Source organism: Gasterosteus aculeatus, chromosome 16, assembly GCF_964276395.1.
Source record: "Gasterosteus aculeatus chromosome 16, fGasAcu3.hap1.1, whole genome shotgun sequence".
Lineage (NCBI taxonomy): Eukaryota > Metazoa > Chordata > Actinopteri > Perciformes > Gasterosteidae > Gasterosteus > Gasterosteus aculeatus.
Genome location: NC_135704.1, coordinates 438,590 through 456,494, shown reverse-complemented (window position 1 = coordinate 456,494; position 17,905 = coordinate 438,590). Strand labels below are relative to the sequence as shown.

Below are 17,905 nucleotides of genomic sequence, written 5' to 3'. Positions count from 1 at the left end.
TTTATTTCATCTAAAAGAACTAAATATATATATATATATATATATATATATATCTATATATATATTTCATCTAAAAGAGAACAAAATATATATAAAAGACAAAGAATATATATTGGTGAAGCTCAGGATATGATGGTCTAATCATTCTTGCCAATTCTTTACCTGTAAACAAGACCAAATGTACACCCTGTTACAGGTCATCCACATATCTATTGATATGTGTTTGGAATACACAAGTATTGTAATAATTGCATTTTCTAAAAGGAAAAATGTTACTTTATTCTTAAAATAAATATTGAACAGTATTTAGAAAAGGCTGTTCTCTATTTGGACGCTCAATGTAATTTACCCACATTTATTTTAGGATAAAAGGGAATTCCTATGTAATTTTTTTCCTTATTTTTAGTTCAGATCATTTCGATCATTTTGCCAATTTATAACCAGTTAGTAACCAAATATATATTTGTTGATTTCATTTAATTATGAAAAAACACAGTGATGACGGAAGAGTAACAGGGTGGAAATTTTATCAGTCAACAATACAATTCAATAGTCAAGGCAATGGATTTACATTTCACATGAAAATAGAAATTGTAAATGTAACTTCTATTAACAACCATTAATCATTAACTCTCAGATTTCCTTTTTGGCAGACATTCAGCCAACCAGCATGTGTTTTGTAAACCCACCCCGTCTATTCCAGCTGGACGGAGCTTTCTTGGTTCTAGGTTGTGGCTCTCATCAGGCATACGATCTGGTCATCTGTGTTCCAATTCATGTTATCTCATGGACTTGGCCATTAGAACTTTTTGGTTGCATTATTGTGCATGCATTGGCTCTCACATCATCTTCAACATCCAAGATGATTTCTGGGTAAGGTTCACCATAATATAGTACAATGCACCTGTGGCCATGTCTTCTTTTATGATCACCTCAGGCCGGGATGGTTCTTTGTTCACACATGGCTTTGCCTCTTCTACTAGGCTCACCTCGTTCAGCCCACAGCAGGAACAATCCTGTATACCTTTGTCTGCCGGGCATAGGCAAGTTATGTCAAGGTATTTGATTGTCCCTCGAGGCTGATGACTTTGTGGACTGTCATTGTCCCTCTGACAGGTGTTTCGTGTAATGCTATGTCCTGCTGTGAATGTGTGTGCATATGTGTGTATTCGATGTCTGTGAGTCCTAGGTGCAGCTTCCTGATGAGTGATTGAAGTCACCTGGATGAAGGTGTGGACTTCACCTATATAACAAAAACTAATTACTCCATTTTGAGGCATTTTTTTGGCCTCACTCCCTTATTCTAAGGCTTCATATTGGTTAAACCTACATGTCACTCAACTGTTACTCGTAACATTGAACACCACAGTCACCAGTATCTCTTAACTTTGATGTGTGCGGCAACTTGAAACCCTGAGGCAACCTCAGGTGTTAAAAGTATTGGCTGTGAAACCTCAAATCTCTAGTGCCTATCATTCAGAGAGCCAAGGAGCGCTGGAGCGCTTCCATCAAACCCTGACGACCATGTTACACAACTATTGTCTTGAGACTGGTAAGGAATGGAATGAGGGTATACCCCTCTTGCTTTTTGCGATCCGAGAAACTGTTCAGGAATCGTTGGGAGTCGTGGTCACACAGTCAGAGGGCCATTACAACTATTGCGTGAGCAGTTGTTTGGTGATTCTTCCTCTGCCCATAACATCCTAGACTATGTTAGTTCTTTCAAGGAACGCCTTCACCGTGCTGGGAAGGTAGCCAAAGAGGCACTGGCAATCTTGCAATCTAAGATGAAGGTGTACTATGATACGAAGGCCGTCAAAAAAGTATCGCTTCAGGCACCGTTTAGGCAGCGGTATCGGGTTAGTACCGTGAACAAACCCAAATGATATTAATCACTACTTACAATAAGTGCATTTCAACCATAAGGATACAAAAACAAAAGAACAAGAAACAAGAAAGTGCAATTTCATTAAATAAGCCGATTTACAACTTGCTATAGATAAGAGCCATTATAAGTACAATTTTATGTACTACAATTTTTTTGTGTTTTGTGTTAGTCAAGGTAGAGTGGTGTGCGCAGGATGGGATGTAGGGTTTGACCATGTCCTGGATGTAAATGGGACCCGATCCATTTACAGCAGGGTACGTGTGTACCAATGTTTTGAACTGGATGCGGGCAGCCACTGGTAGCCAGTGAAGAGAGCGAAGGAGTGGAGTAGTGTGGTAGAATCTCTGAACAACCTGGGTCATCGTGGCGCAGGGGTAGAGAGGGTGCGCTGGGAACCACAAGATTGGTGGTTCCATCCAACTCTCTCGGCGATGTCATGCCCTCGCAAGGCTTCTCCTACCACAGTTATGGAGCAACCGGCACTGGCCAGCTCACAGCTAACAGCTAACGTCTGTACAGCATTGACATGTAAAATGTAACAACGTCACACACAACCTAACAATGTCAAGAACGCAACGAGGCAGGAAGATGGCATCTTGATTCATTGAGACAACCACCCGTTGTTTGATAGATAGATAGATACTTTATTCACAGCAGCATGTACAGGGAAGAAAATAGAATAAAAAGATACACATTATATACAATATAATAAGATAGAAATATTAAATTAAATTAAATAAACTAAAACTGAAACAAAAGAATAACCTTCCAAAAGAGACAATAATAATAATTTGTAAGAGGAGAAGAGGAAGAGCAGCAACATCACAGCAGTACAGGGTTATTATTTTCATTATTTAGCCAGAGATGATTTATTGTAAAGTGTTATTGCACTGGGCAGGAATGATCTCCTGTATCGGTCCTTGTGACAGCGGAGCTGAAGGAGTCTGTTGGAGAACGTGCTCCGCTGTCCCTGTAGCAGGTGGTGGAGGGGGTGGTCAGGATTATCCAAATGGATAACAGTTTCTTCAGTGACCTCCCCTCCAACACCTTTTCCAAGCTGTCCTGTTTGCAGCCAATGATGAAGCCGGCCTTCCTAACAAGTTTGTTAAGTCTGTTGGTGTCACCGGCTCCAATGCTGCTCCCCCAGCAGACCACGACGAAGTACAAAGCACTGGCCACAACAGACTGATCTCCAACATCTTGCTGCACACATGGAAGGATCGAAGCTTCCTCAGGAAAAAGAGTCGACTCATCCCCTTCCTGTAGACGGCGTTGATGTTGGTCTTCCAGTTCAGTCTGTTGTCGATGGAGACACCCAGGTACTTGTAGTCCTCGACCATGGCCACCTCCTCTCCCAGAACCCTCAGCGGTAGCGGAGCCGTCGTCTTCCTCCCGAAGTCGACCACCATCTCTCTGGTCTTGGCCACGTTCAGGAGCAGGTGATTTCTGCCCGCCCACACCACAAAGTCCTCCACTACTGCCCTGTACTCCTCCTCCCGTCCATCCCTTGTACACCCTACCACTGCAGAGTCATCAGAGAATTTCTGCAGATGGCAGGACTCCGAGTTATACTGAAAGTCAGTGGTATATAAGGTGAACAGGAAGGGAGACAGAACAGTTCCCTGTGGAGTTCCATTACCACTGACCACTGTATCAGACAGCACACTGCCCAGTCGGACAAACTGTGGCCTGCCTGTCAGGTAGTCAGTGATCCAGGAGACGGTGGATGAGTCCACCCCCACCACCCGCAGCTTCTCACTCAGCATCAGTGGTTGGATGGTGTTGAAGGCACTGGAGATATCAAAGAAAGTTATTCTCACAGAGCCACCCTTTCCATCCAGGTGCGACTGGGCTAGTTGCAGCAGGTAGATCGTTGATCAGTTCTATGTAACAGGTTTTGTTACTCATTCCAAGATAGTCTTCAAACGTTTGCCGCTTTAACCGTCACCTTCAACACACGCCGTCCTACCTGCATATTCTTTCCTATCCTGTATTTCAGAAGACACCATAACATTCCACTTAAAGCGAACGAAAACCAAAAAATCAGGCTGGACTGCACCCGTCTACCAGTCACCCCTGAGTCCATTGACGACCCATTCCAGATACTCGCCGTCTCAAAATTCATGAGCCGTCGGACCCAAAAGTATACCACTGGTACATCCGCTCAAATCTCAAAGATGTTCAAGCCTTGTGGCTTCAAGGCCCATCACACCTCACACATGGGAGTTTTTGGGGAATCCTCCGACGTAGCTCCCCACAACCCATCCGACCGCCAGCCGTATCAATTTACAGATCCAAATCCTATCGCTCAAGTCTGTCTTTTTCTCCCTCCTCTCTTTCTACCTTTCTTCATAGGGTCCCGAAAGGGGTTTGCCTTGTCCGGGTGCCACAGCGGATCCCCAGACGCAGCTCCCCACAACCAACTTACAAGTCCTATCTCTCAGGTCTCGCAAATAAAATTGTCAAACAGTTCAGTTGGCGTGCATGGTCCTTGCTTGTGAAATGTACTTTTCCGGTACCAGATCTCACTCTAAACTATATGTTGGCAGCCTTGTACACATACAGGTACATACTGTGCAGGGGATGTGAACATGTCTCCCATCCTCAGCACCAGTGAGCTGCAGAAACCCTATTAGACATGTTTAAAGGGTATCACACTGCCAACCATGTGATGAAAGGACAACCCACTCAACCCTCAAAGTGATGGTCATGGTAGAGATGTAAAACAAAGTATGGAAAAAAACACTGCAAAAATGCATTTCCTGCAGAAAATGTGTTGGAATGGTGAAAGCTTAAAGCTAGAAGAATTTCTGAAAATACAACTTTTGTCATTTCTGTATTTACAGTATTTTTTTAAATTAATTTCAGCAATTTGCATTGCAACGCACGGCAATGGTTGATTAAAGCTTCGAAGGTCAATATTTGCAATGTTTAAATAGAAAAGTTGAACTGGACATTTTATTTCCCGCCGAAAATACGTTGGAATGCTGAAAGGTGAAAGCCAAAATAAATGAGAAAATACAAGCAAGCCGAAAGCTGAAATGAATAAAAAAGAATTGCTGAAAATACAGAAATGAAAAAAGCTGAAATTGTCGGAAGACTATAGAAGGGCTATACAGGTACAGACACTTTACCGGTTATTTGTTATATAGCATATCATTTTAACTGGGGGATCATTCATTATTTAATGCGAATTCCTTTGCTGTATGTTTTCAGCAAACAATAATAATTGTATGTCAACATTATACTATCAATCCAGGTTGGTTTTACTTTAACTACTAACTCTTGTGTTAGTACATTATAAAGAACAGACAAAACGTAGTCAAAATACTTATGTATTATGTATATGCATACTGTTGCAAATAAAACTGATGTTAAAATTGATAAAATAGCAAATATGCATTTCCAGAATTGCCATGAACATCCGTCTTCCGGTCAGTAGGTGGCGGTAATGCGTGTTATAGTTTACCAAGCGACGTTAATCAAATTCACAAACAAGAGATGAGCCCCGTCACAACAGCGCATGCGCCACTTCAAGGTGAAAATTGCACGGATGTATTGATGTTATTAACTACCCGTGTTATGCGAACTAGCCTTATGTAACGTCGGTCTTGTGAACATCTGCTCGAGTAATAGAACATATCACATAACGCTGGTAGGTAGAAGTTCGTCGTTTTGTATTTGGGTGTTCACTCTGTCCTGCCAATGTCTGCTCTGTAAGTGTAGCTGCTACGTTTTTACCAATGGGTAAGTTCAGTTCATTGCTGTTGTTACCTTACGTTAATTAACACCAACTACGGTGGTCCTATCTGAAGAAGTGCAGAGTGTTAACAGTGTAACAGCTAACGTTGGCTATCAGTGAAATACACTTGGTCTTGCTCCGCCGCAGTCGTGTAGAGTTAAATAAAGATAGAGAGTTGACATGTTTCTTTTCATCCCTCCGGATTGAGGTCCTGACATTAACTGTGTGTTCACAGGTAGCTCCTCCCTGATTCACCTCCCACCTGGACAGTGCCGCACCAACCAAGATGACCAGTGTAAGTCAATGCACACCTGTGTGTTACTTTTTCCCTCTGAGACAGCATGCACAGTGCACGCCGAGGAGACATCAATCTTTATAGGGATGGATTTAGAAAGATTGTGGTAAGAGAGTATTTATCTTGGTGCGTGACAATCAACACAGTGCAATAGTAAAGTGAGCATTTCTAATAAACAAACACGTCTTTTACTAAAGTATTAAGTGTATATTTGAAGAGCACTTCATGTCTTAGGGAGAGGGTCCTCTTCACAGTCCTCCTGTTGCACTGCCATGTCAGGCTGAATAAAAGAAACCTCTCTTGATGTATTCATACTCCCGAATGATCATACAGTGTGATCAACAACAGATGCTGTGCAGCAGAGCCAGGCTAGTCATTTACCTTCCGGGGCTTCATGTGTTGGTATCTCGTGTGACTGGAACCAGAAACTTCTCTGCTACTGGATCATCCAGCTCCCATGAGCTCTGTGTAGCCATCACTCCCTCTGAGATGGGTAGGATATTTTGGTTTTGAAACATGAATTAGCTTGAGCTGACAATGAATGATAGACTTTAGAAGCCTCGTAAAGGTCCCCATATGTGGCCATCTAACACAGATCTTTAAAAGGTTATAAAAAAAACAAGATAGTTAAATCGCCGCACAGTCTCTCTGCTGATTCAATAATTAATAAATGCTTCCATCTGTTTTTTATTGAAAAACGTACCTTTCTGTTTCTGGACTCTGGACAGCGTGGCCCGATGAGATCATGGGCCCTTTTGGACCCCAGGACCACCGCTTCCAGCTGCCTGGTAACTTGGGATTTGACTGCGACCTGCAGGGAATAGCAGAGCAGATGAAGAGCCTGGCCCACAGTAAGGTTCCTGACGTGCTATCTTCTCCGCCCAGCAGTGAGCAGCATGGGTTAATTCTGGCCCAGGTCAACAGAGACTCCTTTGTAAGTACAGTATGTACATGGCTGCAGAGCTCCATACTCTCTGCATTATACCATGTCCATTATACCATGTCCATTCCACACAACTTCAAGGTAAACAAGACAACTCGGATCTCTGGGCTTAGAGTTTTTACACCATGGAAAAAGGTGTCATAAGCCTTTCTGAATGACGTGTCAGTACAAATTTAATTAATATTATTCTATCAACAGCTATTTTCTCTTTTCCTCTACTTTTTTTATAGACTTTCTGCTGCATAAAAAGCTAAACCCAGTGTCATTATGAAAAAAGTATACATAAATACACTGCCGTTCAAAAGTTGGAGTGGAGCCACTTAAAAATTCCATTGCTATTAAACAAGAAGCACATGTTTTGTCCATTCAAATTGATCAGAAATATTGTCTAGGCATAATTAATGTTATAAATTACTACTGTAGCTGTAAACAGCTGTTTTTTACTGAAATATCTACATAAGCATACAGAAACCAATTCTCAACACCTCTTACTCTTGCAGGTATGAAAATCCCTCACCTTTCGGCGAAATTCGCCGTTTTGAAACCAAAATAGGTGACCTACGTGAATCGTGTAGATTCGATGACTTTTTTTTGGGGGGGGGGGTATTCATATTCAGAAGGGAGCGCGAGATTCAGTGAATTGCGAACAGGGTAAGTGATTTTAATATTTTATGGTATATCCAAGTTAAGTTACCCAGGAGCTTTGTTGACATAGACTTAGCTAACGTTAGCTACAGCTTGGTGAATTGAGTCATTTAACACAGCAGGACAGAACGCGACGTTGGCCAGCTAGCTAAAGCTCCGGTGGAAAATGATTAGCTAACGCTACCGTTTTTGAGGAGGTAGATTTTCAGGTGAGGGGACTGACGAGGCAGAAGGTAAAGTGGTCCACCATTCTATCAATAAGCAGACCTGCCAACCTGATACACATTCTGACTTCAATGACCCCCCCGTCAACGAATGACTCGAAGAAAGATTCGTTCATTTTAGTGAACGACATTCAAAGAACCGAGTCGGTAAAATGGTCGGTAATATCTTACCACCACCACCCCCCCCCCGTCAACGAATGACTCGAAGAAAGATTCGTTCATTTTACTGAACGACATTCAAAGAACCGAGTCGGTAAAATATAAACTACTTAACGTGTACAGTGGAAAGGCCACTTTGGGATGCGGGCCTCTTAGTAGGGCTGCAAAGAAAACGCCATATCTTGATGATGGGCAAAATAACACAGACACTGGACACAGGAAGACTGGTAAAATGTGTTATGGACCAACAAATTTGAGGTTTTGGGTTGGGATGGAATAATTTTCTCCTACATCGCATCACAATGACTTCCTGTACGAGCGCCATCAACACTCTAGGAATCATTTATTCACAGGAAGCCTGCGATGGATGAACATCTAACAGGACATTTGATTGACAGTTGAACTACGTATGAGGAACGGGGCCTTGGCTTCAGCCTATTTCTCACCACAGTACACTAGAAAACAATTCATGCAACCTATTGTAGTAATTGTTTGAATAAATCAATTCCCTGCGCAGGAGACAATATTCATTGCATATTTGGTGTACGATAATGTTAGATATGGTTTACTTTTTATTATCAATAATTATATCGTCACAACACAACAACATGGTCACTCTTTTTAAATACATGCAGACTTATTCATTATTACTTAATCAAATTTAACATTTAACTGCGGGCTAGACGGAAGCTAGGTAAACTACTCTAAGCCCACGGCGCTGAGTTGGGGTGGGAACTCAACAGCAGAAAGGATGCTCCTCACTCCCAATGTAATCTCTCTCTCCGTCTCTGTCTGTCTGTCTCAGGAGGAAGATGAGCCAGCCTCGTCTCAGGATGTCCATACAGCTGACCGGTACTTTGACAGCTCTAGCCTGGAGTGTGCTGTACAGTGCTGCCCTGAACTTCTAAAGAAAGGTACAGAACTGAGGCCGAATTAATTATTTTGCATTGACTTTCTTCTCTTCATGCTGATGAGAAGTGCTTCCCAGGCACGTGCACAGATAGAACCCTAATGGTGCTCAAGCACCTGCCATTTTGCCCTGGAGGAGAAAAGTGCCACTTCAGCTGGAGCCCAATTTTTTTTTTCATTCATCAATATTTAAGAATGAAAAATTGATGACAAAGAATAAAAATCTCCCCCCAAGTGTTTCAATATCTGACGGGGCATTTATTTGAGTTATTGTGAGAATTTCGCCTAACATGCTCCGCGGCGCTTACAAACCCCGCCCCTCCTTTCTCCTCCGCTTAGTGCTCGTGCAGCGCTGAGCACCAAACGGCTGCAGCATCGGACAAACACGCAATGGCGGTGTTTGTGCAAACCCCTAACGTTGTTTAGTGTTAAATTAACCACAACACTAGCGCCGCTGAAAACATTACATTGCAACTGGTCCGACGTTTCCTAAAAAATAAACAAACAAAAAAAATCCATGATTTTGAAGCCTTGTTGAGCTGTTTACTGAAGAGAGCGAGGGAGAGAGATACAGACAGATAATTTAAAGGCAGTTTTACTTAACAGTACAGTGTACAAATTGGACAAGTTCACTAGTTTAATTCAATTATTGAAGTGAAAGGTAGGTCTTGAGCTACATGACAGTCTGGTGTCAGTATATTGTGATTATATTATTAGTGTAATGCTCCTTATGCTTCAACTCTGTCAGAAAACGGTAAAAGAAATGTGTGTGTGTTGTCAGCTTTATAGAGATTATGCAAGTCACTCTGGATCATTATGCACAACATTGTTTATCTCATTTACAAAATGCGCAGCATAATGCTAAAAAAAGAGAGACTCCAAAAGGAGAAGGACAGGGAAAATATCTAATGTGTTTATTTATTTAATTATTAATATTTTTAATTTCCTGAATTTCCCTTTTGTTTTGGTTTGAGCACCTGCACAGCCCCAAAATCTTGTGCACGTGCCTGGTGCTTCCTTTCTGATGTCTATGTTTCCTGATGAACAGATTTTCAGTCCATGTTCCCTGAAGCACCATCCACTGGTATGATGGTGGTCACAGTGACCCAGAAGACCCGAAACGATATGACGTCGTGGTGTGCTGAGGTGGAACAGGAGAGGGATCAGATGCTTGACAAGGTGAGTGTCTCTGTGCAGACGGGGCCGTGGACTACACGGCCAAAGTGGCAAGGCCACTTCTCAGCCAAAGTGGCAAAGCCAGTCCACAAGTGAAGCATAATGCCTGTATATGCCCATGATTGGGATCCGCTCCTAAACGTAATGGCTTTTTGCACGGCAAGGTGCAGTGTTCAGCACGCTGACAGACTACATGAAACAAACTGAACTGAAAACTTAACTCCTTGGTTGAGGTAATAAGTCATTTGGGGCTTAATTAAGTGTTGAAGGATCAACTAGATGAACTAGCGTTCTCTCCTCTAGAAACCTAAAAGAGAATGTTCCGGGGGCCACAATAAATATTTCTGCTTGGTCTCACTATATCGTATGTTAAGGCTTCCAGGAACATTTTCACTGCAGTCAAACATCGGTTAGTGCTGAGTTAGATCATTTACATTTTCAGAAAAAGTGAACATTACTTGATTTAGAAGGATTACAGTTTACAGGGCAGTATTACATCAGATGAAATACTACCTATTACTCCTGCATCATCCTCGCTGGTTCTGCCAACCATGAGGTCCTCATCTCCACCGTAAACACACCTCCAACCCATGGACAGTCGCTGTCAACTCGCCTCAGTCACAGCCATCCTCAAGGAGCTACAACAACTATCGGCCCATCTCTAATCTCCCTTTGCTGTCTAAAATACTGCAACGCACCAGCAGTGGCGCAGTGGTTAGCACTGTTGCCTCCAAGACTGCCTGTGAAGGGTAGGTAATCTCAATGCTGGGATGGGCTGGGATTCACTCAAGTAATTGTAAGAAAATGTGCATCCAGCATGTCAAAGAATATTTAAAAATGTTCGAAAACAAACGGTGGCGGCGGTGGCGCATGAAGTAGCTGACTGCTCCATGTCCCACAAGCAAGACACCTAACCCCTAAAATACCCCCATGCAAAATGTAAAAACCATGGGTTAAAAATGCAATGTAAGTCGCTTTGGATAAAAAGCGTCAGCTAAATAACATGTAATGTAATGACCTAAAATCCACCTGGACTCCCAGAACATGTATTTGTACCATATAAACATCATTTAAGATTTCATCACAGCATTTAAAAGTGTTATTGATTAAATAATTTTTTCCATTCACTTATTCACTGTAGATCAAATTACGTATGAGTGTATATATTATCAGTAACCGTATAAGTATACGATAATATGCAGTCCCAAGTGGAATGCATTGTCTGCGCTCCAACCTCTTTGGCAGTAGGAAGCACAAACTCATGTCATTGAGGCGGAACTCACTGATTGCCATGAGATGTGCTGATGTCTCAATGTGTCATGACCACTCCATCTCCCCGTCTAAGTCAATTATGTTGCTCCCTCTCAGCACCAGGCAGCAGCATCAGATACCTGTGGCAGGATTAGGGCTGCTGTCAAGCTGTCCATTATGCTAACAGTTTTAGATGTGTAATACTTGCATTGATTGAAGATTAGGGTAACAAGTCTGTTTGTTCCAAGAGCACAGCAGTGGCTCTACCAGCTGTAGGGTAAATGTCTCTGTTAAGCCTGCGTCCCATCCGAAGGCCTCTATTCTATCCGGAACCATTACTTTTCATTTGATTTTATGTTTGAGACGACTGCAGCACCTGAACTGAACTTGAGGTCAGGGCCATAGTAGCATGTAACCTGTCACCAGGCACCAAACGCGAGATCTCGGAAGGCACTGAAGTGAGACCAAGTTGTTTTTCTGCTTTGCAGTTTTGTGATGGAGCACAGGAGATCTGCCATGCTCTGCAGAAGGAGGGCTTCTGGGCCGACTTCGTCGACCCATCTTCCGGCTTGGCGGTATGATGCCGCCGTCAGTCGTTGTTGTATGAGGAACACTTTTTAAGATATGCGTTCCATAGCATTCTAAGACAACTTGTGTGGGCAGAAATCTGTCTTTCAAACCAAAACACAACGATTCAACTATGTTGAAAGGGTCTGTATAAAAACTGTTTCTGGCGTTTGTTTCCATCACCAGTTTTTGTATTTCTTATTTTCAGAGTAGTGTCAAAGTGGCTGAAGATGATCAATAGGTAATTTGTTCATACCAATTTGAAGCCAAATCCCAAATGTAACTTGGTGTTTGCTCTTAGTAAGATGTGGCAATCAATGGTAGGTTACATAAGCCACTTGAGAAGCTTCACTGGAGACCGTCTTCATAAGGGATTGGTTTAACCATATGTCAATCAGATAAGATAATCCTTTATTAGTCCTGCAGCAAAGACATTTCCATCAGATTCTCGCATGGTCTTGAGAAATATGTGAACATATCATGAATAGTCAATGGGCTGGCTTCTAAAGACATTTTCAACTAGTCTAGCCAGTTGTACTGTTTGAAATACCAACTGAGTGAGCAGCTTGGTACTAATATGCTATAATGTACAATAGAGCTACACAGCAACCGCCAAGACAAATTCCTTGTATGTGTGACATATTTTGGCAATACATTTCCTAAAGTTTCCTGATGTCATACTCAAACCAGAGTATCATTATAGGTTTAACGAAAGCTATACATTGTTCTGGAGGCCTCAGGGAAGTTCCAAATAGGAACAGTGACCTGGGTGAGGTTGCCTTCAACTCATGTTAAGCAGTCTGAGTTGGTCTCAACAATTGGAATGTTTGGTGTTTGAGTGCAGTGTTTCCCTCACCGTTATAAATGGGCAGCGCCTAGCCCTGTCCCTGAAGACAGTTCCACCTGATACGTGCAAGCATATGTACGTGGCGCTCGCACCAGCGTGTGTGACATGCTCCGATCTGCTTGTTGCACTCTCACGGAGAGCTCAACACTCAACAACATTTGCCGTCTTTGCTCCTAAATGGTGGAATGAACTCCCCAATGACAGAGCAGAAAGCCTCTACAGCTAAAACACACCTGCTCCGACTATAGCTGGACTTGGCAGTAAACAATGGCTTTCACCGGTTTGTGCATTGGTAACCTTCAACCACAGCACTCATCCTGTAGATTAACTGTTAATGATGAATTGGAGAATAAATCCAAATGTGGCATCCTCAGTCAACATTCAAAGCTGCTGATACAAAGTAAACATAGTTAGTTTGTCTGTTTTGCTGGAGATGGATGATGATGAATGTGTGTTCCTCCCCAGTTCTTTGGTTCGTATACCAACAACACACTGTTTGAGACTGATGACCGGTACCGCCACCTGGGCTTTCAGATCGAGGACCTAGGCTGCTGCCGAGTGATCCGACACTCTCTGTGGGGGACACACGTCTTTGTGGGGACAATTTTTACCAGCGCTCCACCCAGCAGCCTCGTTATGAAGAACTTGCAGAGCAGCTGAACACAATGATGTAATGCAATTATCAACAGCCTTTTTTGTGGTTTTGCGAGATGTATACATGTTTTCTATTTTTAGATTAAAATCCCACAGGCAAATAGCTGCTGTCTTCATATCAAAGTGGTTCTTGACTACACTATGAACTCTGTCTCATTATTTGATTGTGTTGTGTGAACTTTATTCATGGCATGAATGCTACTGTAGCCATGAGTGTACAATGTAAACTCCATTCTAACATCTTAATGTACATCAAACAGAAAATAGATGCTGCTTACATGTTTGTGAAAACAAGATTCTTTCAGCAAGCTGAAAAAATTATACTAAATCATTTTTTATCAGTCTGTGTAAAAGGCTTGAAAGTCAAGCTGAAATTTGTGGAAATGGTATCAAGAATGCTGTTATTGTAGAGAATTAGAACTTGTTCGATGTCAGGACAAGCTACCAAAAGTGTGGTTCAAGATATTTATTGTCATGTGTACAAAATAATTACTCTGTTCATTTAAAAATGCTTATGTTTGTGGAGTTCTGAGCTTCTGATCAAGGAACACTACTGTTCACTCGCCTCTTCTGAGACGATAATAAAGAGACTGAGTCATAAAGAGTCAACTGGCTCGAGTTTAAAAAGTATACAGACGGTAGACAAATACTTTTTAATTGTTCAAAAATGCTGACAAACCTGTTGATGAGAGGATTATCCTCACCTTAGTTGTCTGCCTGGTTTAGAGCTGCAAGTCGAGCTGCTGCATTGGTCACCGAATCATCAGGAGCTCCCTTCTATTCAAGTCAAAACACGCCAATGTGACACGCAAATTGCTGAGGCGTTCAGTAAGAAGGAAGAAACGGAAAAAAACCTGCGCCTGGGTGACACGCAGATTTGTGACGCGTTCCAAAAGAATGAAGAAACGGAAAACAAGCAAATGGGGGATGCGTTCCACAAGAAGGAAGAAACACGAAAGAAAAAAGGTGCCATTGTGACACGCAAATTGCTGAGGCGTTCAGTAAGAAGGAAGAAACAGGAGAAAAAAAACTTGCCAGGGTGACACAAGAATTGGTGTTCCATAAGAAGGAAGAAACACGAAAGAAAAAATGCACCAATGTGACACACACATTGCTGACGTGTTCTAAAAGGAAGAAACGGAGAAAAACCTGCGCCAGGGTGACACACAAATTGGTGATGCCATGAACAGTTTGAATAAACAGTAAAAACTGTTACTTGGACGTTCCTCAGGTAATCGGTTGATGGAATCACTGTCAAGTTGTAAAACTGTTCAGATATCATTAAACTATCTAAAAAAATTGCCTCCATGCCTCAGGTAAAAGGTTGATGAAAACACTCATGCAAAGCATCCTTCCATACTGCCCGTTTAAGATATTCTCTCATTCTGCAAATGTTTTAAAAGTAATGAAAAGGTAAAGACTTGGTTTGAACAAATCAGGTTGTAAAACTATTCAATGCATTCTTCCACACTCTTCGCTTTAAACATTCTCTCCTTCTGCTAAGCTTTAATAGTGAAAAGGTATAAACTTGGTTTGAGGAAATCTAGTTGTAAAACTATTCAGACACCATGATAGCACGATAAAACTGATAAGTCTACATTGCTGAGGTGATATGTTGATGAAAACATTGTCATTCAATGCATTCTCCAATACACTTCGTTTTAGACATTCTCTCCTGCAAAGCTGATGTGAAGAAAAAGTAAAAACTTTGTTAGAAGAAATCTGGTTGTAAAACTATTCAGACATGATGGCATCATAAAACTGATAAGCGTAGATTGCTAAGGTGATAGGTTGATGAAAACACTGTTAAACCAATGCATTCTTGTATGCTGTGCGTTTCTAAGCCTCTCTCAGCCTGCAAACGCTTTAATAGTGAAGCATAAAAAACTTAGTTTGAACAAACCAGGTGTGCAGCTTGAGAGAAGGTTTATGTACTGGATTTAGGGGTCGACTGGAGCCACAAACCGACTTGAAACAGGGTTTCATGCACTTTGATCTTTATTCAGTCATGCCATTTATTTTTAGTTGTTGACGTAATATTTCCATGGTCTATACAAAAAGAAAAGAAAGGAGGTTATAAAATTTGGCATGACGAACAGACGTACAGATGTATTTATATACAAACTAAGTTACATCATAATATGGATCAATCAAGACTGTGTATAGAACAGTTTCTGTTGTTGGTTGGTTTCCTAATGCAACATTGAGGGCCATTTTGATTGATTTGATCTCTCGTTCCCAGCTTCCACCAAAATGCGGGGCGGATGGAGGATTGAACTGGAAGTTCACTTGTCCGTGGGCCAATTGTTGCTTTAAGGCTGGTGCCATGGCCTCAAAGGCACCTTTCAGCTCTGTTTCTCCTCCTTTGAAATTAGTCCCACAGTCGGAGAGTAGTTCAAAGGGTTTCCCTCTGTGTGAGACAAATCTTCTGAAGGCCATTAGGAATGTATCTGTATTCACATTATCAAGCAGCTCGAGATGAATGCAGCGTGTCGTAAGGCATTTGAATAGCAGGCCCCATCTTTTCTCTGTGCGACGGCCAACCTTTACAGTGAAGGGCCCAAAACAGTCCATGCCTGTGGACCAGAAGGGGGGCTTGAACAGTGTCACTGTCTGTCACCGTGGTCACCGTGGTTTGTATTTTTCTGTCTTGTCTTGCCTGTACAAAGTAGGCTGTGCGACCCTGCGGACTGAAGCCCCGCCTACTTCCTGGTTTCGGTGGAGCTCTGTCAGGCTCACTCCAGCTCCACCCATTGGTCCACCCTGTCCCAGCGCACCCAATGGCACGTCGCCACCTCAGCCTTACCTCCAGCTCTTAAGGAGAGCCCACCAGTGGCTCGGGGCAGCTCGTCATGGCCAGTTGACTTGTGTGCCTCCTGTGTGTGTGTATTTGTGCGCAACTGAGTCAAGTACTGTGTTTTGGATCTTGTGTGTTTTACCAGCACGGGGCTGGCAAAAAGGGGGAGTTAGGGTAAGAGTCTGTACTGATTCACCACACGTAGTTTTTGTGCCTGTTAGCTTCATAGGTGTAGTGGGTGCTGTGCTCTTTGTGTTTTTTTGGTAAGCGCCTACTGTTTGTCTAAATGTATATTCAGGCATTGTCCTCCTTTTGGGGATCTCTTTTATTTAACTTGGTTTGTCTTTTCACAGCACCCTCATCCACCCTCCTTTTGTTTGTAGTTACCTGCCTGTCTACCTCTGGTCGGCAATAAACACTACCCTTTTACAACCGACCAGGTTCTGCCCATATGTTTATGGTCCCCTCACCCCTAGACCACCCAGGGGGTCGTAACAACAGCTAAGACCATTTTGGGAACTACTGGGTTGGCTCTCCACCTCTGACAATCTCGACATTGTTGTTGACGATGGTGAATGGCTTGGCGACCACGCAGAATCCAGTACCGGCGTCTGATTTCTGCAAAGACACGCTCAGGGCCTGGGTGAAGCATTTTCTCATCATAGTCTTTGATAATGAGTTTGGTTTTGGTATGTTTCGGATTCAATATAATCGGATGGATGTTATCAAGGTTAAGGGTCGGCACTCTTCAAGTCGACCTCCCACTCTGATGAGGCTAAGATTGGGGTCATACTCAGGAGACAGGGAGAAGAGTTTGCTACTCTTTGGGTTTATTAGTTTTAAGGGCATTGCATTCCTCAGGAAAACTTTCGGATTGGGTTTGTTGCAGAAGATGCCTTTCTGAGTCTATGTACCACTGGGCTATGTTTGGGGTATGATCTCCCGCCCCATGAAGCCTGTTCTTAGTTTCCTTCACCAGATCGTCCCAGCTGCTGAACTCGTTTGGATCAGGGAGGTTGGCGTCATCTAACATTACTGCACCACAGAACATGGATTTCCTTAGCTCCTACACGGGCTGCAATTCAGCTGGCAAAGATGCCAATAGCTGTTGTTGTGTAAGAGGAATGGAGGACCTTGGCTCCCTCGGTTTTGCTGAGAAAGCTCTAGGAGGCTTTTGCCCCGCGTCAGGTCATCAGCTGGATTTTTCTTGGAGTCGACGTATCTCCAGCTCACTGTGTAAGCGAGAGTCTGAATTTCAGCTATTCTTGTGCCAACAAACACTTTGTAGCGACAGGAGTCAGATGTCAGCCATGACAGGACAGTGGTAGAATCAGTCCAGAGGGTCACTGACTGTAGAGGGATAGTGAGCTCAGACTTTAGTAGGTTAGCTAACTGTGCACCAGAAAGGGCTGCACACAGTTCAAGTCGGGGAATAGATAGCTGACGTTTAGGGGCAATACGAGATCTGGCCATAATAAAACTGACCTGATTGTGGTCATGTTCGTCCCTTGGTCATGTTCGTCCCTTGTCAGAACGTTCAGAGGGACGTTCAGAGGCACCACAAAACACTTGCAGATGTGATTCATAGGTGGCTGTGTCAGTTGAGGGAGGAGATAACACCGGGAAAAGTGAATATCAGGGATTTTCTGTAGCTCCGACTCCCATGCTCTCCATTTCTCCAATAACCTATCTGTTTTGATTATGTTATCCCATCCTCTTTCCTGCTTCTATAGATCCTGTACAAGGATCTTTGCTCATGCTGTGAAAGGGTTCAAAGAGCCCAGAGGATCATACTGGCTTGCCAGCCC

The 17,905-nt window shown here is 42.8% G+C and overlaps 1 protein-coding gene across 14 annotated transcripts; it reads left to right on the top strand.

Moving 5' to 3' along the window:
• The first annotated feature begins 4,243 nt into the window (after window positions 1-4,243).
• Window positions 4,244-13,909, top strand: mmadhcb (metabolism of cobalamin associated Db). Of its 14 annotated transcripts, none has more exons than XM_078091250.1 (8): window positions 4,244-4,332; window positions 5,866-5,925; window positions 6,274-6,418; window positions 6,654-6,859; window positions 8,702-8,810; window positions 9,854-9,984; window positions 11,721-11,807; window positions 13,112-13,909. In XM_078091250.1, exons 2-8 carry the CDS (start codon window positions 5,917-5,919, stop codon window positions 13,304-13,306), a joined length of 882 nt encoding a protein of 293 aa, XP_077947376.1. In that variant the 5' UTR covers window positions 4,244-4,332; window positions 5,866-5,916; the 3' UTR covers window positions 13,307-13,909. The 14 variants fall into 14 exon arrangements, with proteins under 14 accessions (XP_077947376.1, XP_077947371.1, XP_040057200.2 ...); XM_078091245.1 differs by lacking the exon at window positions 4,244-4,332 and adding an exon at window positions 5,373-5,426 and having other exon boundaries at window positions 6,259-6,418; XM_040201266.2 differs by lacking the exon at window positions 4,244-4,332 and adding an exon at window positions 5,374-5,426.
• Window positions 13,910-17,905: the final 3,996 nt, after the last annotated feature.